Raw genomic sequence first — 20,856 nt, 5'->3', positions numbered from 1 at the left:
GCGTCTCCGCTGCTCACTGAACTATGCGAAAATGGGTGAGCAGGGTTTCATTTATTTGAATTGAATATGATGTGCTTTGTTATAATGGAATAATATCTGAATCATGGATTTTAGGGTTTTATTACTGTGGAATAATATGGATTGAATCATGGTTGTTAGGTTTTCTCCGTAGGGAAATGGAATGATCCTTTATTTCTGTTTGTATTCATGCATGTATTTGATGTTCCATGGCGATTTGGATCTGGAATCAGAGTCACGCAAAACTAGTTTGCAGATTTGATGTTATAACAAGTAAAATGCATATCGATCGTTTTTATTTCTCTCTTTAATCCAGCAGTGAAATTTAATATTCAGGCGTTGGAGTTATGTACATTTTGGCTGAAAAATGTGTGTTAGGGTTTAGGCCTAGAGCTTTGCATATTTTGGCGCTCATATATGGAGATTCGTGTTTAGGAGTTGGAATTAATGTTCCATGGGTTAGTTGATGCTTGTTTTTGAATTTCTCATTTATCGAATTGTATAGTTAGGGCTCTGTAGAACGTCTGAGCGAGAATCGCTTTGCAGTGTTGTGTATTTTTTGTTGGATTAGTAAGGAAAACGTCATTTGTTTTCCTTTTTTCTCAGCGAAGATGCTGTATAGTTTTATTTTTTATTGCTAGGAGATAGTTTCCTGTATACTTTGGTGCTCAACGATGAACATTAATGTTTAGGGTTTAATGTAGATTTAGGTGCATTCATCTAGAGATGTAATTTTGGGGTTTGGAGCTACTCATCCATGGATTATTTGATGCTCTTGTATACAAATCCTCATTTTAGAAACCTATAAAGAGGGGTTGAAATCAGGGTTCTGCAGAATCACGATGAGTGTACATATCTTCATGGACGTTGTGTTAGATCTGCAAGTAAAAATCTGATTCTCTTCAGCTTTTTTTTTACCAATCAAGTTACTGAGGGTTAAGAGTAAGGGTCGTGTAAAATTTGGTGCTCAACTATGAAAAGTACGTATATCGTTTAGAACTAAGGTTTTACAGATGTGGGCGCTTAACTGTGGAAATGCATTATTAGGAGATAGATTTTGGTGCTCAGGCATTGAATTGTTGTATTTAGTATTTAGAGCTGGGGTCTGTAGATTTTGCTACTCATGTATGAAAGTGCAACGTTTTACAATTCTTTTCTGCCACCGAACTCGGCCCCTCTCATGGGCGTGTTACTCCATTGAGTAGGAGTCAACTGCTGGCATCTGTGACAATTTTGCAAAAGGGACAAGCCTGAGAAAACTGGGGAACATCCTGAAACACAGTAAGAATTGAAAGAATGGGTAGAAAATAAGAAATATGTAAAAAGCAAAAAAAGAGTGCATAAAATATAAAATTCAACAATAACTAAACTGCTACTAGATCATATGATATAACAGATACAACAATTTTATTGGTTTAAAGTGTAAAAAAGAACTTACCCAAAAATTTGAGCAAACCTCCTGGTTCTGAGATATAGGCACTTGATGCAAATCAAGGCTTTCGATGCTTGTCAAAGCTTCCTCATGAAACCCCAATCGAACCCCCAAACCCATTTTGGGTTTCAAGTCACATTTTGGAGATCTGGGCTTTCAAAATTTTTGGATGGATAGTGAATCTGAAAAATTAGAATATAAAAAATCCAAATTTTTTAGGGTAAAATAAGCGTTTGATTGGATGAAGAACCCAAAATAGGTTTAGGTATCAGCTGTCACTGAAGACTTACTACCCGTTGCGACGAAATCATGAGATCTTGAAATTGGGAAAATCCTAGGTTGGAATCTTGGATCTCCTAATTTGTCACTGTGTGCGAGTCAGCCTGCACGAGTTTTACAATTCTTGGGTATTTACTTGTTTGAGTTTTACAGCCCTTGGGCGAGTCTCTACGGTACCTGCCGGGGTAAAATACACTTTGTATTTTATATATACTGCCTGAATTTGAGTTTGGCACCCTTTCGAGCCCTTGTAACTTGTGCAAGTTGATCCACATGCATGGAAATGCACCTTTTACGGTAATGCATATCTTAATCTTTGAAAAATGATTACGAAGTGCAGCCAAGAGCATTCCACTGTTTCCATGAAATCTCAGTTGATTTGCAGTTGTTCATGGAGCAAATAAAATACTGCCCTCTCAGTTATATATGGCTTATTGAATGCTTGTTTTGGAAATGCTGATGTATACTTACATATAGTTAACTTGTGAAATTAGTTTTTTATTCTATAGTGCATTTTGACACTCTTCGACCTGTTTCTCACTCACTCATTCTCTCTACCTCTTTGTTTAATCTTTCGAAGTATGGATTTTTGATGCTCATGTATGAATAAGCTGATGAATGGTAATTTATTGTTGAGGTTCGAAATTTGGGTTGTATTAATTTTCTTTTGGGAATGCATTAGGTGCCTACAAGTATGTGTCAGAGATGTGGAGGAAGAAGCAGTCGGATGTAATGAGGTTTTTGCAGAGGGTGAGGTGCTGGGAATACAGGCAGCTCCCATCCATTGTCCGTTGTACCAGGCCCACACGCCCTGATAAGGCTCGCAGACTGGGTTACAAAGCCAAGCAGGTATGCGTCTTTCATTTACTTTGCATGAGAGAGATGCACAAATCTGATGTTATTTTACTAGTTTTCTTTCTTTCATTTTTGCTTGGTATTGTGCGATGCTTGCTGCTTTGGCTTCTTCTTTAGTTTATCTTTAATGATAAATACTCAAAAGATGGGAAGATTAATAGGATTTTTTTAGTGGATGGTGGCCATTTTATTGATTCATTTGTTTTGTTCAGCGTTTAAAAAATCGCCGAGTCGAACCGGACTCGCCCGGTTCGACTCGGATTTCACGAAAATGGACCGGATCGTTTCAAGAATCGGGAATCGTCCGGTTCTAGAGAGAACCGGACGATTCCACACAGTGACTCGCCTATTCACTGTGCGGAATCGGCGAGTCCGTGAAGAACACTGGTTGCACAGTGTTCTTCACGGATTCTTTCAAATTTGTCATTTTTTGATCATTTTTTTTGTTTTTTTTGGCATGTGATCTGATTTTCAGGCTGTAAACAGCTTTATTCAGCTTTTTCAAGAATTAAATGGTGGAAAAATTGGTTGTTTTTGGATCACAAAAATTTCGGGGTTTAGGGTTTCCGCCTTTTCTGAAATTTCATGCCAAATAGGGCATGAATGTTTCAAAATTTGTAGGCATTTTGATCTTAAAGCTGTGAATCAAAACCTTTTGTTACTAATTTGTGATAATCCTTGAGAAAAATAGAGTTTTTTGGAGATTGAAGGCTTCGGTTCACAAAAACAGGTAAGAACTTTGGGTTTTTTTTTTTTTCCGCCATTTGATTTATTTCACGGCATATTTTGAACAAAATGAGTTCAATAATTAGGGTTTTTAATCTTTATTGTGTCTAGTATGATTTAAAATTTTCAATTTTACGTAATCTAGTCAATTACAGCAAGAAATTTGATATGAACAGTGAGATGTCTGCGGAACCAAATTCCGCTGTTTTTTTTTTTTTTTCCGCCTTTTGATTTTGTTTCATGATATATTAGAAATAATGTGTTAGAAATTTAGGTTTTTGATTCCTTATATTGTTGTTTATCAGAAAATATACTCAATTGGATGTAATTTATTCACTTAGAGGTGAATTTTACAGTTAAAATCGCTTATGTAAAACAAACTCTGTGAAGAACAATTTTTTTTTTTTTTTTTGTAGCCCATGATAGAATTTTTTGTAATCCATGATCGAATTTTTTGTAATCCATGATCGAAATGTTTGTTTTTTTTTCTTGTAATCCATGATCGAATTTTATTTTTTATTTTTTATTTTTGTAACCCATGATAGAATTTTTTGTAATCCATGATCGAATGTTTTGTAATCCATGATCGAAATGTTTATGTAACCCATGATAGAGTTTTTTGTAATCTATGATTGAATTTTTTGTTATCCATGATGTAAATGTTTTTTTCTTTTTTTGTAATCCACGATCGAATTTTTTTTTTTTTTTTTTTTTTTGTAATCCATGATCGAATTTTATGTAATCCATGATCGAATTTTTTGTAATCCATGATAGAATTTTCTGTAATCCATGATCGACTTTTTTGTAATCCATGATCGAAATGTTTGTTTTTTTTTACTTGTAATCCATGATCGAATTTTTTGCTTTTTTTTTTTTTTTGTAACCCATGATTGAATTTTTTGTAATCCATGATCGAATTGTTTTTTTTTGTTCTTGTAATCCACGATCGAATTTTTTGTTTTTTTATGTTTTTTTTTTTTTTTGTAATCCATGATCGAATTTTATGTAATCCATGATCGAATTTTTTGTAATCCATGATCGAATTTTTTGTAATCCATGATTGAATTTTTTGTAATCCATGATCGAATTTTTTGTAATCCATGATCGAATTTTTTGTAATCCATGATCGAATTTTTAGAAAATTTATGATTTTTTTTTTTTAATCCATGATCGAACTTTTTGAAAATTTGTTAATTTTTTTTTTTAATCCATGATCGAATTTTTTGAAAATTTGCTGTACTTTTTTTTTTTTATTTCTTTTTATCCATGATCGAATTTTTTGAAAAATGATGATTTTTCGAAAAGATGTGAAAATCGTGATAAAGTTTTGATTATCATGATGTATTAAACATTTAAACCCAATTTTTAATTTTTATTGTTTGAGTTTGCTGTAAATTTTTTTTTTTTTTTCCATGATCGAATTTTTTGAAAAATGATGATTTTCCGAAAAGATGTGAAAATCGTGACAAGGTTTTAATTATCATGAGGTATTAAACCATATTTTAAATTTTTATTGTTAAAGTTTTTGTTGAAAAAATTGTATGTTGATGGATTATTTATGCAAAAAAATGCATGTTATTATATTTTCAATACAAAACTGTATTTTTTTTATCTGTTGTTCATGGATTTTTTAGTTGGAATGACTGATGTTAGCCGGCTCTTTGAAGAATTGTTTTTATTATTAATTTTTTAATGCAAAAAATGTATGTTCTTGATAATTGAGTTGTAGCCATGTTTGGAGCTTGCATTTTGTATTATTCTAAATGTTTGTAATTGATATATACGAAAATATTATTGTCCTTTTGCAATAACAAATAACAACGAATATGACTACATGAACTACCGCAACATATTATCACTACATATGGTGATTATTTTTCTCTTTGAACTGTCAGGTTAATTTAAACTTTTTACATCTTAAAACAGTTGAATCATGTCAAGATCTACAGAAGACCCTGCATGGCAACATGGGGTCAGACTTGATCCCAACAAGAAAGACAAAATTATTTGTAATTACTGTCAAAGAGTGATAAGTAGTGGGGTACATAGGTTCAAGCAACACTTGGCAGGGGTTAAGGGAGAAGTTTCTGCATGCACTAGTGTCCCTAGTAATGTAAAAAAACAGATAGTGGCAATTCTTAATGCTAGCAAAGGTAAAAAAATTGCCAAACATAAGATGAATGAGGAGATAGCTAGTTTATATACACCATCAAGCAGGAATGATACAGAAGAGCAATATAATTATGACCTAGAAGAGCAATATAATAATGAGCTGGACATGGCCACAAGATTGAGTTTACATGAACAATATCAGAGGGAATGTGGGTTTAGAATGCCTGGTGGGTCTAGCTCAGACATGCATGGTGGGCCTAGCTCCGATATGCATGGTGGGCCTAGTTCAGATATGCATGGCGGGCCCAGCTCAAATATGTATGGAGGGGTTGGTGGCAATATGTATCAAGGAGAATCAGTTGTTGAAGAAATTGTTTCTAAGTTACCTAGGAGTGCCAGTATTGCAGGTCATGGTCGTAAAGACCCATTTCTCTCAAAGCCTAAGTCACAACAGATGACCCTAAAAGGCATGGTTAAAGGTACAAGAAACATGTTAGGGAGATATGTTGGTAAATGGTTCTACGATAAAGGGATTCCCTTCGATGCAGCCAATAGCCCATATTTTCTACCTATGGTTAGTGCAATCCAGAGAGTCGGGCCCGGGGTAAAACCCCCGACGGCATATGAGCTCAGTCGGCCAATATTAGATGAAGAGGTAGAGGAAGTTAAAAAGTGGATTGAAGAATATAAACAGAGTTGGCCAAGGACAGGAATTACTCTAATGAGTGATGGTTGGTTGAATAAAGTTAGCAAAAAGGAGTTTTTAAATTTCTTGGCCTATTCCCCAAAAGGTACAGCTTTTTTGTCTAGCAAAGACGTATCAGGGACGAAGAAGGATGCAAACTTCTACGTACGACTATATGATCAGATAGTGGAGGAGGTGGGAGATAAGCATGTAGTCCAGTTTATTACGGACAATGCGCGTGAATGTGTTTCTGCGGGCAGCAAGTTGATGGATAAGAGGAAGCATCTAGTATGGACCCCGTGTGCTGCACACAGCATCGATCTTATGTTAGAGGAAATCGGTGAGATCAAAATTGTGAAGGAGACTCTTGATGAAGCAAGGTTGGTGTCGAGATTTATATACAACCACTCTAAAATATTATTTCTGTTTAGAGAACACTCTAAGAAAAAAGAGATAATCAGGCCTGCCATAACCCGCTTTGCAACCGATTACTTAGCTGTGGACTCCATTCGACAATCTGAAGGTGCATTAAAGAGATTGTTTACTTGTGAAGAGTGGTTAAATGACCGCCTCTCGAAGTCCAGTACCGGTATAAAAGTGGACAACATAATCTCAAATAGGTTGTTCTGGTCTCGATGTTCCAGTGTTGTAGAGGCCACTGCCCCTTTGGTCACGGTGTTAAGAATGGTGGATGTTGATAAGAAAGCTACCATGGGTATCCTTTATGAAGGTATTGAGAGGGCGAAATCAGCTATTGGGGAGAAGTGTAATTTTGCTAGCAAAGTGATCGAGATTATAGAAAAGAGGTGGAACACCAAATTCGGACGTCCAATTCATTATGCTGGTAAATATATATTTATATCATTACAATGTTTCAGTTTAAATCATTTTTTTATGAAATTGTAAATGACATTTTTCTACCTATATATTTTTTAGGTTACTACTTCAACCCAAAATTTTTCTATTTGACACCTGAACAACCCCACAAGATTATGGAAGGGGTCAGATACATTATTGCAAGGTTGGAGAGAAGCCATCGAAACCAAGTAGCAGCAATACAAGAGGTATTATTTAATGTTTGGGTAAGAACTTCATTGAGTTGTTATATTTGTGAGGAATAATGCACTAAAACGTAATATATTTGTTTTAGCTTGCTATGTATAGGGATGCTATAGGATCCTTCGGAACTAGACTTGCCAGAAATTCTCGAACTATGATGGATCCAGGTTATCCCCTCGCTAATATTTTGTTTATTCATATATTTAATCTTATGAATTGTTCTTGCCCTTACAAGGCTTTTTACATTTTAATCCAGCTGAATGGTGGGAGATATATGGTACTGATGCGCCTCACCTAAAGAGGATAGCAATCAAGGTGCTCTCCCAGACATGCTCTGCTACTGGCTGTGAGCGCAACTGGAGTACGTTCCAATGGTTGCACACTACTAGGAGGAATCGACTCGCTTCTGAGAAGCTTCATAAACTAGTCTACGTTCTTTATAATTTAAACCTTAAAGAGCGACAAATAAGAAGGAAGCTTGAAGACTATGGGCCGATAGATTTAGACACAATATTTGTCATAGACACAGCAGACCGATGGGTAGTAGAAGAGGAGGAGCCAGTGTTGCACAAGAGAGCGTTCCTTGAGGCTATCGGTGATGAAGATATTGAAGAAAGTGATGAGCGGCATGAAAGAGGAAGCAGTCAGCCAATGTATCCACAATATGTCGGTGATATTGCACCTAATGAGGGAGAGTGGGAAGGGGGTCTAAGAGAAAATGAGAGAGATGATGATTCTGAGGCCACCCTATCCCAGCCATATTATTCACATATCGAGTCCCAACAGCAACAGTGTAGGGATGATCACGACAGTGCAGGTGAGCATGAAGGATGGACAAGCTTCGGGGATTTTGGATTGGGAACACAACAAAACACTAACACTCAGGGATTTGAGAATAGTCAGACGCCCGTTAATATTCGATGATTCGTTTTTAGATCGAATCAATGAATTGTCAAACGAATTCAATCAATGGCACCAGCGTGACCAAGAAGAACAACAACGTCGTCTATCATTTTATTTTTAGATCGTATGTTACTAATTTTATGCTTTATTGTAGTCCATGTATGTTGATATACTTATTCCATGATAATTCTATGTTTATCCTTTTGTGTGATGTAAATTAAATGTTGAATGGCGGTTCATGCAGGGGAAGAACATGTCAATATTCGCATATTCATTCAAAAACATGAAAATTCTTAATGGAGTACCCTCATTTTTTATTGAATTCCTAAAAAACAATATTTATAATGAATTTTAATAATTTTTTCGGATTTTTTTGAAGCTTTATTCTGACCGATTCACCCGATTCCGATCCGGATCGTCGATTCACCGATCCGGATCGCCGATTCGCCGATCCGGATCGGTTTTTGGAAAGCCCGATCCGGGTCACCGATCCGGTTTTTAAACCATTGGTTTTGTTTGATTCAATGTAATTAAATATGCCCCTAACAGGGAGTCTAGATTTCTAGGCTATGCTATAACACCATTTACTTTGGGTACAAGGAAGTCACACTTACCCATAGTCATTAAATATGAAATTTGACTGCTCAGGGTGTGTTATAAAGTTCAATTTTTTTTTTTGGATTTTGAGCCCAGTCGATGATACATCGCTATTACCGGTCAATGGTGCATGTTTTGCAAGTTTTGCTCTTATAAAATATGATAACATATTCGTGCAAGTTTTTGCTCTCACAGGACCACTATGGCTGACTGTGCTCTTATGTTACTTCTTGGAATTTAAGTTTAGGTTTATGTTGTGAGAATGTAAATTGAATTTCTGCTGAAGCAGTAAACACTAACTCTCTTGGGAAAAGATCCACTTAGGCAGATCTTGTCAATCAATTTTTTTTTGGGATCTCTACTTTAGAATCAGCTGAAAAATATTATTATTTTTTGACATGGTCACATATCACCAGAAAAATATTTTAAAAGAAAAATCTGGATTTGGAACTCCTATACATGTAAATCTGACCATCCAAAAATTGGAGGGTCTCTGTTGTACTCTTGGAGCATTCTCATTTCCAGACGGTGTTTTTTATAAGATTGAGAAGGTTATACCTCCAAAATTTTGCGTCCTATAAATACTGAAGATAAGGTTTTACCTTTACACCGAGGGATTGAAGGTGCGATATGCTACTGCTTATAATCTTTACGCTTATGTTTTTTATTGATGTCGTATGTTGATTGTCTTTGCTATGGGACATTTTTCAGGGTTATGTCATTTACCGTGTCAGGGTCAGACGTGGTGGACGCAAGAGGCCAGTCCCCAAGGGTATTGTGTATGGGAAGCCTAAAAACCAGGGTATTACCCAGCTTAAGTTCCAGCGCAACAAGAGATCAGTCGCCGAGGAGCGTGCAGGTCGTAAATTGGGTGGCCTCAAGGTCTTGAACTCCTACTGGATTAATCAGGTTTGCCCAAAAGATCTTGCACCATTTCTACTATGGGTTTCAACTTTCAAGTTTTTCATCAATTGAAAAGACGCCTGTTATCAGATAACCCTTGTATTTGCTATAGATTTATCAGGATTGTATGAAAACTTATGCTGCCCATCATTTTTTTCTTTTAAATGTTTATCAATTTCTATCGTTTGCATTATATTATTTGTAGATTAGTGTTGCAAAGCATTCATTTCTTTGATGAGTTCCAAGCATCCATCATTTGCCTCTGAATTTGTGTAGATTGATATTGAGATAGTAGCATTGGATCGTAACCTTACTGTTTTAGACATTTAGGACCTCTCCTTTTTCATGTTTTCTTGTCCTGCAAATTCCTTAGCCAAACGAAAAGTTCTATATAATTGTTAATGATGATATAGTATCAGTAGTTCATATCCATGCAGTTTTTAACTGGCGGGGTTCTTTTGTTAAATAATTTGCAGGATTCAACGTATAAGTATTATGAAGTGATACTGGTTGATGCTGCACATAATGCCATTAGAAATGATCCAAGGATCAACTGGATCTGTAATCCTGTTCATAAGCACAGGGAACTTCGCGGGTTAACTTCAGCTGGAAAGAAGTACCGGGGCCTCCGAGGGAAAGGCCATTTGTACCACAAGAACCGCCCTTCTCGACGTGCTACTTGGAAGAGAAACAACACCCTGTCCCTGCGCCGCTACCGTTAGGCTTGTTGAAGGTTTTTTTCCTGGCTCTCACTCTTATGATTTTTCTTGATCACAAGTTTTGAATTTTGAAATGGACGAGGTGTATGAGAATTTTGAAATGGACGAGGTGAATGTGGTGATTGACTTGCCAAACCCTGGTTTCTCCAATTTGTTACTTTGGGACTTCATTATGTGTAGCATTGTCTTGCTGTAGTTATAGTAAGGAAATTTAGTTGTGGTCTATCTCTCACAAACAAGTTTTTGACTTGTCAAGTGGTTGGCATACTATATGATTGAGGGAAAAAGTTCATATAATGTTGCAACCTTTCATTGGAATAGAAGTAAGGTTGCAATGATTTACACCACCATCCATTTTATTTGGATGGTGCACATTTAACGTTATTTTGAAGGGTGTGTTACTTTTTGATACGTCTTAAAAGATGTTTTTGATTTATACCATTTAATTAAAATAAATTGTGTTAACCGACCCCAAAATAGTTGGGAAAAGGTGATGATGGTGATGAACTAGAACGAATGGTGTAGAAGTGTACCTCCTAGTGCATTGTGATGCGAAAGTATAACGCAGCTGTTGAGCTTCTTGTAGCTTGGGTGTTCTCGTTCTATGTTGTGTATGGTTTTAAGCTGTTTCCACAAGGCTAAACTTTATAAAAAAATTAAGGAAAAAGTTTATATAAGGTGTCAACTTTATACTTGTAGAAGTAAGTAGCATCTCAAAAACCCATTGAAAAAGGTTTTCATCACTAAAGAATTCTCTAATTTATCTTGGCCTTGGTATATATGGATATGAAAGAAATAAATGAATTACAAGTTTTAAAATTAGTGCATCTGGTAATACCATATGAATTACAAGTTTTAAAATTAGTGCATCTTGTAATACTATATTTAGATTTCTAGATTGTCCATTTTAAATGTAGGAAAAATTTCAATAGAGCTGAGGCTTCAAGCAATCAAATTTGAGCCTATCTCAAAAAAATCACTAGAAGAGGTTATTTTGACGCTCAAATATCTTCAAATTGATCATCTTGATTGACATCAAGATGCATGGATATGAAAAAAAAAATGGATTTCAAGTTTTGGAAATAATGTATTTTGTAATGTATTTTTAGACCATCAATTTTTAAGATTTTTAAGTTTTTATAGATCTATCGATCTACTCTATTTTTGAAGCTTAGAACTTTATAAATTAATATAAAAATATATTTTAAGACTATCACAAGATTTTCAGTAGTGAAACCATATTTATCTACACTATTTGAAAGTAGGCTCTAATTTGATTGAAGGTAGGCCCTAGTTTGATTGTTTAGAGCTTAGGCTATATACAAACCGCACTCTTTTAAGTATTGCACTATTTCCAGAGCATTCAATTTTATTATAGGGGAAGTATTGCACTATTTCCAGAGCATTCAATTTTATTATAGGGGTGACAAATGGGCGCACTCTTTTAAGTATTGCCCTATTTTCAGAGCATTCAATTTTATTATAGGGGTGAAAAAATGGGCGCACTCTTTTAAGTATTGCACTATTTTCAGAGGATTCAATTTTATTATAGGCGTGAAAAATGGGCTCTTAGTTTTGTGCTTTACTTTTTTTTATAAAGCCTTGGCCTTATTTTTTATTTATTTTATTTCTCTCATTACGTAAGCTTTTAAAGCATTGGGGTGACTCTAGTACTGATAGACTGCCATATTTTATTTTTTGTTTTGCTTTGACATGGCAATGAGACCTGAAAGGGACATTTATACTTGGATTGGATACAATGAGACGATTTCGATTTACTTTTGGAATAGGGAGGTAACAATTACTTACAAATATTTAATGTGAAATTGGATATGTCATAAGGTTCGAGAAATTTATTTTTGAATTTAATGTGAAATTGGATATGTCATAAGGTTCGAAAAATTTGTTTTTGAACTTTGAGCTTGGTTAATGAAATAAATGCAGCCATCCAATTTCATATCTAATTGTAAAGATTTATTGTGACTATCTTGTACGGTCTCACTATATACATTCTCTTAAACCTAAAATTGCTTAATTTTTGTTGTATTAAATTTTTTTTCTCAAGTTTTCTTTTATTATGTGGAAATATAATTGAATGGAAATAATATTACCCTTGTTCGGAACATATATCATGGTAAGGAATCAAAATAGTTTATTGTCAAAGCTTTTTTTCAACTAATTGAGATCGGTTATATGAATTCTTTACAGAAAGAGTATGGATCAAAGTTCAAGCTATTAGTTTTGCGACTGCTCTAAAGAAAGTTTGGATTAGAGCTAAAATAATGGATCGTTCATTGTAAGAAATCAAAGCAGAGATTTGATACTAAAACGGTTTGGGACCGTTTAGTTTAGTTCCTAGTATATTAAAGTGGCTTGGAATTGGGGTGACAAAGGGTCTGATCCGGTTGGACTTGGGCCCAGGCCTCAATAGTATTCGGGTTTAGGTTTTTGACATGGACCCAACCTTTTGGTTCCAAAGTTTGGACCCATATCTAGACCCGAGGTTAGGTCTATTCGTCGGGTCCTGGGTTTGGTCGGGTCTATTGGTCCCATATAACTATGACTTTTGTTTTTTTTATTTTTCTTTTGATTTTTTTTTGTCATCATCGTATACAAATATTATTGGCAATATTTACAGTATTGCACAACATTATAGATATCCACATATACTCCCATTCCTTGTTTTATGTAATAATTGGAAATTCCTAAGAAACAAATATTTGGGTTCAGGTTTTGGATTTGGACCCAATCTTTTGATTCCAAAATTTGGACCCACCTTGGGTCTACCTGTCAGGTTCTAGATCTGGTCGGATAAAAGCCGGGTCCCATGTTTAAAAGGCTAATTTTTTAGCTACCATTATTTATTCATATTTGTACTCGATCACCGAGACTCATATCAACAATCACGATATCGTTATGTTGTCTAGAAAATTATCTTTGTGATAAGTATAAACAAAAATGTTTATAAATGGTAGAATCCGGCTCTTCCTTGTGTACATTCCAACAACCTCGAAAACAAATTTCTATCAAAATTTAGAGTAATTTATGTACGGTTTCGAAATACTTACCTAAAATACAAATTGATCATATTTCAGGCAGAAATTACAAGGAAAGTCGGTTATCTCTTTCTTTTTCTTTTTTTTTCTAAAATTGCCCTTGGGTTCTTAAAAAATAAAAAAACCGTTTTTTGTTTCTTTTTTGTTTTTTTTTTTTGTTTTTTGGTAGTTTTTTCATTAATAGGACAGTGCCCGAAAGTTTAGGTACAATGCCCAGGTGGTACAAGTTTAGAATTCATGATCTGCCCTGCGAACACAGCTAAACCCCGGTAAGAGAAAAAATTATGCTTACTTTTATACTTCACGTGGCATCTGCTATAAAGAGTGTATGTGTGTGTTCGAATTGAGCAAAGAAAGAGGTGAGTCATGGGGGCTCTCTGCTCTCGCAAAAAATCACTTGCCCCATGCATGTTTCATATGTTAAGCTTAATCAGCATTTTCTTTTCTTTTGGGTTGGATGTTCGTGCCTGGAGAGAGAAAGAGCAGGTCTCTTGGCATTCAAAGCTTCCTTCCTTAATAAGAGCAGTGCATATGAGCGATTAAAGTCATGGCATTGGTGTGGGTGGTGGGGATTGAGGTGCAGGTTGTTGGTTTGGAATTGGATGATTTGGGGGTTGCAAACGGAGAACTTAATATCAATCTCACTTCACTTCTTAGGCTTGAAGGACTTCAGTTCCTGAATGTTGCAGGGAACAAGTTGGGTGGTATTAAAGGTGCTGAATCTCTCACTCTTGGCACTCTTTTTCTTTTAAATTAAGGGTTCTATAGGAGGGCAGTGTAGAGGTTCATTATTAACATTTGATATGCTTTCTAAATTTTACAAAACTGCGTGTGAGAGTAGTAGCAGTCTTATACAGAAACACCAGTCCTAAGATCAAGAGAAGTGAACCTTGTCTTTCTCACACTCTCTTTCTCACAAAGAACTTGGGATACACATGAGGACAGCGCAAAAGAATTGGGGAAATACATTGGAGAGAAGTGCAAAAGAAATGGGGAAATACATTGGAGTTTGGGAGATTCAAGAGGAGTTAAACACATGATAAGAGAGAGGTTTAAAAAATGATGTTTTTTTTAAATTTATTTGAGCTAAAAAATTAAGATAAAAAAGAGTAAAGTTGATCTAGGAGATTAAAAGATATAATGGAATGAATCTATATTTTAAGTTTCGAAAACTTGAGATCTATACAAAAATGAAACTTAAAAATAAAGTCTACAAACATATTTTTTATATATATTAAAATAAAACTTAAAAATAAGATCTACAAAAATATTTTTACAATATATTAATAATTTATTTAATTTACACTCATCGATGGTAAAACATCAATAGAAATTCAAAGTTTGTGCTGTTATTGACTTGGAGTCTCCGGGTTAAGGTCCCACGCGTTTGATGGGACACTTTTATTTATTTAAAGTTTACAGCCCTTCATCCACCTTTAATTGTCTGCGGATGGACTACTTCCTTTCCAAAAAGAATGTATAACAAGTGTGTGCGTTGTGCTCCCCCAAGACCATATAATGTACATTTACTACCTTTCGGTGAAATATTTTCAAGCTAAATTGTACGATGCACCTAGAAATCACCGGATAACTATTTTTCAAGTAAAAGTATATAAATAGACTATTCACTCTTGTCTTTTAGATTTCAAATCAAGTGGTTGTAAGCATATTATTATTGACTAGACTCAAAATATAAAATAAAATAAATAAATAAATAAAAATCTCATACTTTGTGACACATCCCAAGGTTTCCAAATGGCTAGGAGTAATTGTGACCTCCTTGTGAGAAATATAAATGATCTTATAGTATATAATCCATTTTTCAAATGAAATTTGGACTTTGAGTTGGGCTTCTCACTCTCCAAAAATTGGACAGTCTCTATTCAATCTTAAGATGGTAATTTTTTTAGGTTTTCTTTGGAAGTTAGAAGCTAGGTTTAAGAAATTACATCTCAAAAATATGAGGTGTTAAAAGCAGAGGTGGAAATGGTCAGGTGGACCCGACAAGCTGACGGGTCGACCCAACACGGGTCCAAATTTGGACCCAAATTTTCGACAGGGTGGGTAAGGTTTGGGCCCAAATGACATGAACATGACTTGGTGGGGTTTGGGTCAAGGTCTATTTTAGACCTTATAGGGTCTGGTCAAGGTTGACTTGACCCGGTGTGTATATACAAAACGCATATGGGCGAAAATGAACAGTGTTTTTGCTCATAGGCTCGATGCCATCCAATTTTTTCGGACGGCATGGATTGAAGACCATCGCGGGTTAGCATATCCGTGGCAGTCCGCCACGGACATAGCAAGTCCGTGACTGGATTTTTTTCACGCAAATTTGACGTAAAAAATATGGGGGGACCACCACTGCTACCTTAGGTTCGTGGCGATTTTTAGATAAAAATGTATGCCTCCTGCTGAATGGAGGGGAGGGGGGGGGGGGGGGGGGGGGGGTTTGGGATTAATGATATCTCAGAATTCAATTATGCAGACATGATATAATTGGCATGAAAATCATGGCTAACCCTTCATCTCTAATAGCTCGGTTCTTTAAGCACATGTACTTTAAGAATTCATCTATTTGGGAAGTCCATAGGGAAGAGTTGTTCATATGTTTGGGAGGGGATTCAATTGGAGTTATCGCTCTTACGCCGTAATGTCATATGGATTATTGGAGATGGCAGGTTAGTAAATTTATAGGCAGATCCATGATTGTCAGAGAGGTTTATTATTGATCCTTATGGTCAACAAATCCATATGAATACGTGAGACCTTGTTAAACCTAAGGTTACCAAATACATACAAGGTTCCTCTTAGACTTGGTAACTTCCTTCTCTTACATCTTGCCCTCTATTGAGAGCTTGGAAGGATGCGGAGGCATTCACAATTTCTTGCAAACCACAAGATGAATTTTTATATGGACTCGTTCTTCTAATGGGATATTTTCAGTTAAGGAGGTGTGGCACTATATTTGGCGTACGGGGCTCTTCTCAACCTATGTCTAAAGCAATGTGGTCTTCCAAGTACCATCCAATGGTGCAATGATTTTCTTGGTATGGTCTCCCCACCTCATCCCTTAGTAGAAAAAAGTTTATACATGGATGTCATCTTTTGCTTAATTGTGTTATCTCGTAGGGGATATAGAGATTGATTTCATGGAGGTGTGTTATAAGGTTTAGTTTGGACTCTTCTAGTGCAACTACATTGTAGAAATCGGTGACTTCCAAGTTCAAATCTGATGGGATTCTCTATATTTGGTATTCATTATTCTTTACTATTGTTTGGATGCTCTGGGAGGAGGGCAACTGCAATTTTTCAAGGAAAGGCATCCATGCGTGAGCAGTTGATCAAACAAATCACTTATTATGTTTGTGATATGCCAAATGCTAAGGGCTGGTCCTACCACATATCAGATAAGGCACTAGCATAAAATTTATAACTTATGTGGCGATAACAAAGGATCGAGTCCCCAATACCAATTGCATGGTCCTTTCCTCGTCTCCATCATTACAAGCTCAATGTTGATGGTTCATCATTAGAGAGATGATGTTTCTTTCATTGTGGCTTTCTCTATTCCTTTGGGTATAACATCAAATATCTATATTGAATTTTGTGCCTTGAAAGACTTAGCTATTCAGATCGACTATTTTTTCCTACAGATTGAAAGTGATTCATCCTTATTTGTTAAAGTCATATGTTTTCCCCTACAGATTGAACGTGATTCATCTTCTTTGTTCACGTCATGCGTGGACACTGTAAATCACCATGGGTGCTTCATATTATTGCTTCCAATTGTCAATACAAATTGGCAAATCATTCATGATCAATTTGTCACGTTTACCTTGAGGAAAATATAGTGGCTGATTTACTTGCTAAATAGGGCCACAATTTTTTGAAATGCCACTGTTTGACGCACTAGGCCTCCAAACTTTCTCTCTCAAATTTTACTTCCTGATGTTGCACAATTGGCTTATAGTAGGGGTGTAAAATATTGAGGTGTAATATGCTTTTATTTTTATTTATGAGAAATGGGTAGGGGCATTCTCTCGCACTTATTTACCCAAAAAATCTATTTTTTACTTCACATCTAAAACAAAGTTTAGTAGTCTACAATGCATATGAACTAGTCACTTTTCGCATGTTTTTTACTTGATTTAGAATCACATGCCTTCATTATGACAAAAATTTTGAATAACATGTTTCTAATATAATAATCTTTCATTATTTTATCTTATTTGACAATTATTTGAATAACATGCTAAATGTGATCCTTCATTACTTTTGTCTTTTTGGGGCTATAAAAGCATTTCAAGTATCTCTTCATATGAGTTTCGAACTTCTCTCCACCAAATATTGAAAAATAATCTCCACCAAGTATTAAAAAAAAAAAAAAAAAAGTCTGTTGGGCATTGGAGGAGACTAAAGAGGTATATTAATGTAAATTATTTCTATTTAAGTTAATTGTAAATAAAGAGGTATAATAATTTAATAAAAATAAATATACACCCTAAATTTCAGATAAATATTATATATATATAAATATATATATATATATATATATATAAAATCAATTTTCACCCTCAAATATGCCGCTTATGAAATCTAAAAAAGGTACCTATGGCCGATATTTTCATTTTTGGTTGCATTACAATATATATATATATATATATATATATATATATATATATATATATATATATATATATATATAATCAATTTTCACCCTCAAATATGCCGCTTATGAAATCTAAAAAAGGTACCTATGGCCGATATTTTCATTTTTGGTTGCATTACACTTCCTTCGATTGTCTTTTACTTATTTCTCTTTCTTTTCCTTATTCTTTAATTATAATTTCTTTAATTATGGTTTCTTCTCATTACACTAAAAAAAAGTTTATTTTTTCAAGCAGGTAGAGAGAAACATAAAAAATAATAACTAAGATAATGGATGAAAAATCTTTCTCTACATCTAAGAAAAAAGTAGTTGAAGATCCATAGCAAAATAGAAAATAGTTGAAAATTCCAGACAAGGTGGCAAATAATTGAAGTTTTAAGGCAAATAATAAAGTTAACATGTGAGGATATGTTTGGAACGTTATTACTCCCAATAAAAACCATTTCTTTCTATTTTCTATAATGAAATTCCTGGCTTTCTTTTTTTTCTTCACCACAATATGAGATCATTGCTATAGTTTGAACAAGTGGCTTTATCTTCAACTAATCTGACATTTCTAATAATTGAGTTGAGCCTAAGGCCATTACTATAGTTTCATTGAAGAGTAACGATCTATCTCCGTATGGGAATCGGCAGTTTGGATCGGGAATCAGCAAAATCGGACGGATTCGGTAATAAAAAATTCCAAAAAAATATTATAAAGGGTTTTTAAGGAATGAAATAAGAAATGGGGGTACTATATAATTAACTTTTTTTTTTTTTTCATTTTTTCATCAATATGTGAATATTGAGATGTTCTTTTCCTATGTGAACTTATGTTAAGTTAACATTAATATAATATTGTTTTAATTATAATATGGGATTATTATAATCTAGATATTAGAATAACTATTAATTATAATATAGTATTATAATATTACATCAAAATAATTTTAAAATATTAGAAAACACTTCCATATAAATTTAAAAATAATTTTAATGTATATAAAAATAATTATATTGATATAAATAAACATAATTATATTAAGTTGCTAACATAAACAAACAACAATTTCATATAATTATGCTATTTTTTGTAAATTATATATATATATATATATATATATATATATATATATATATATATATATATATATATATATTTGTAATTATATGTAATTAAAAATCAATTATATGCACTTTATGTTTGTATAATATATATATATATATATATATATATATATATATATATATATAATTTATAAAAATATTAAATATTAAAAATAAATAAATAAATCTAATCTTAAAAAGAATTATAGACCATTTCATTTGATAGATGCCCTTTTGTGAGAGAGAGATCTATTTAAATAGCATTTAATTTATATATCATTGTACATATGAGAGAGAGAGCTATTTATAAAAGGGTTTAAGAAGTGGCTGTGCCGCAAAGGGTGTGCATTGAATTATCTTACATCGAAGCTTTAAAGGCAAATTCACTATTATAAAACGTTTGTGGCGCATACACGTTAATGTGATTGCATACTGACAGTTGCAGAAATGTATCAACATGCCCTCAATTTTGAAATCGATATAATGATCAATGCAAAGCCATTCATGACATCGGCAAATCCGATGTCATATGCAAAACCATTCATGACATTGGCAAATCAGATGTATGACATCATCAAACGTCAAATCCGACTTATGACATCCCATTCATTAAATATCAAATCCGACTTCAAATATCACATTCGACTTATGACATCATAAAATCCGACTTCAAATCCGATTCATGACATCATCAAATTGATATCATCAAACATCAAATCCAACTTATGACATCATCAAATCCGACTTAAAAAAAAAAAACGGTCAAATCCCTTTTTTCACCATATCCGAAACGGGATGGGCGATACCCGATCCGGATCGCTCGATTCTGGATCATATTGCTGATTTTTAAAACATTGCCTTTGGGTCGAATCCCGTTTTTTAATCAGATCCAGAACGGGTTAGGCGATACCCGATCTGAATTGTCCGATTCCAGATCAAACCGATCATACTTTTTTCACTATATCCAAAACTGGCTAAACGATATCCGATCCAGATCGCTCAATTCCTAATCAAATCGACGATTTTTAAAACAATGCTTCCCCCCTAAAGAGTAACGGTCTAGATCAGCATGTAAACTATTGCTATAGTTTGACCTCTTACATCTTACTGAAACTTATTATTCAGCTTATCTAAGATGTATTACTCAATTTATCTGAAGATGTTGAGTAAAGCTAGAGGGCAAACACCACATCTAAAAGTTTAGCCTTTAGTGATACCCATTCACGTTTTATAGCTACAAGTCGACAACCCATATTACCCAATATCACATTTGGCTTCATGCGCTGCCTTTTACACCATATAAATTTGGATTTTATTTCGCCATATCACATTTTGCTTCCTGCCCTGCCTTTACACCATATAAATATGGATTTTATTCCGAACCAAGATACTTACACTTTATCATATTTAGCTCATCTACTAGAGGCAGGAAGGAAATTAGGGGTGATGTTTTATAGTTAACTTAGGAGGCTAGAAAGATTCATTTTATGTATATCTTATAAGGGCAGATTGGAAATTTTATTTTCAAGGAATTTTATTTTCTTGCTCAAGCTAATATTTTGATTTTTCTTATTTTCCGCTTGCATATATGTTCAAGTTTCTTCATATAACTAATATATTCTTCTTTGATGCATCATGTGCCTTTATTGATTCAGTTATGTTTTTTTTTCAAGTGTATTTATTGATTAAGTTATACAATTAGATATTACTAATAAAAGTGCGACTAAGTCACCAATCGGCGAGGGTGAGGG

At 34.2% G+C, this 20,856-nt stretch overlaps 2 protein-coding genes across 2 annotated transcripts; both read left to right on the top strand.

Annotated features, from left to right (window-relative positions):
- Window positions 1–10,524, top strand: LOC18428239 (large ribosomal subunit protein eL15z). The gene is made up of 4 exons (XM_006837275.4): window positions 1–35; window positions 2,412–2,578; window positions 9,378–9,575; window positions 10,046–10,524. The coding sequence occupies exons 1-4, from the start codon at window positions 32–34 to the stop codon at window positions 10,289–10,291; spliced, it is 615 nt and encodes a 204-aa protein (XP_006837338.1). The 5' UTR covers window positions 1–31; the 3' UTR covers window positions 10,292–10,524.
- LOC148778941 (uncharacterized) lies at window positions 3,979–9,087 on the top strand. Its single transcript, XM_088856207.1, has 4 exons — window positions 3,979–6,951; window positions 7,044–7,171; window positions 7,258–7,333; window positions 7,423–9,087. The coding sequence occupies exons 1-4, from the start codon at window positions 5,244–5,246 to the stop codon at window positions 8,088–8,090; spliced, it is 2,580 nt and encodes an 859-aa protein (XP_088712333.1). The 5' UTR covers window positions 3,979–5,243; the 3' UTR covers window positions 8,091–9,087.
- Window positions 10,525–20,856: the final 10,332 nt, after the last annotated feature.

This window comes from Amborella trichopoda, chromosome 13, assembly GCF_054954075.1.
Source record: "Amborella trichopoda isolate Santa Cruz 75 chromosome 13, AtrichopodaSantaCruz75HAP2 v2.0, whole genome shotgun sequence".
NCBI classification, from domain to species: domain Eukaryota; kingdom Viridiplantae; phylum Streptophyta; class Magnoliopsida; order Amborellales; family Amborellaceae; genus Amborella; species Amborella trichopoda.
This window is presented reverse-complemented; position numbering and strand designations above follow the sequence as displayed.

Coding starts and splice junctions, on each gene's coding strand:
- LOC18428239 (XM_006837275.4), top strand. Junction 2,579..9,377: donor TGGGTTACAAAGCCAAGCAG/GTATGCGTCTTT, acceptor GACATTTTTCAG/GGTTATGTCATTTACCGTGT. Junction 9,576..10,045: donor ACTCCTACTGGATTAATCAG/GTTTGCCCAAAA, acceptor AATAATTTGCAG/GATTCAACGTATAAGTATTA.
- LOC148778941 (XM_088856207.1), top strand. CDS start 5,244: ATGTCAAGATCTACAGAAGACCCTGCATGGCAACATGGGGTCAGACTT. Junction 6,952..7,043: donor ACGTCCAATTCATTATGCTG/GTAAATATATAT, acceptor TATATTTTTTAG/GTTACTACTTCAACCCAAAA. Junction 7,334..7,422: donor TCGAACTATGATGGATCCAG/GTTATCCCCTCG, acceptor ATTTTAATCCAG/CTGAATGGTGGGAGATATAT.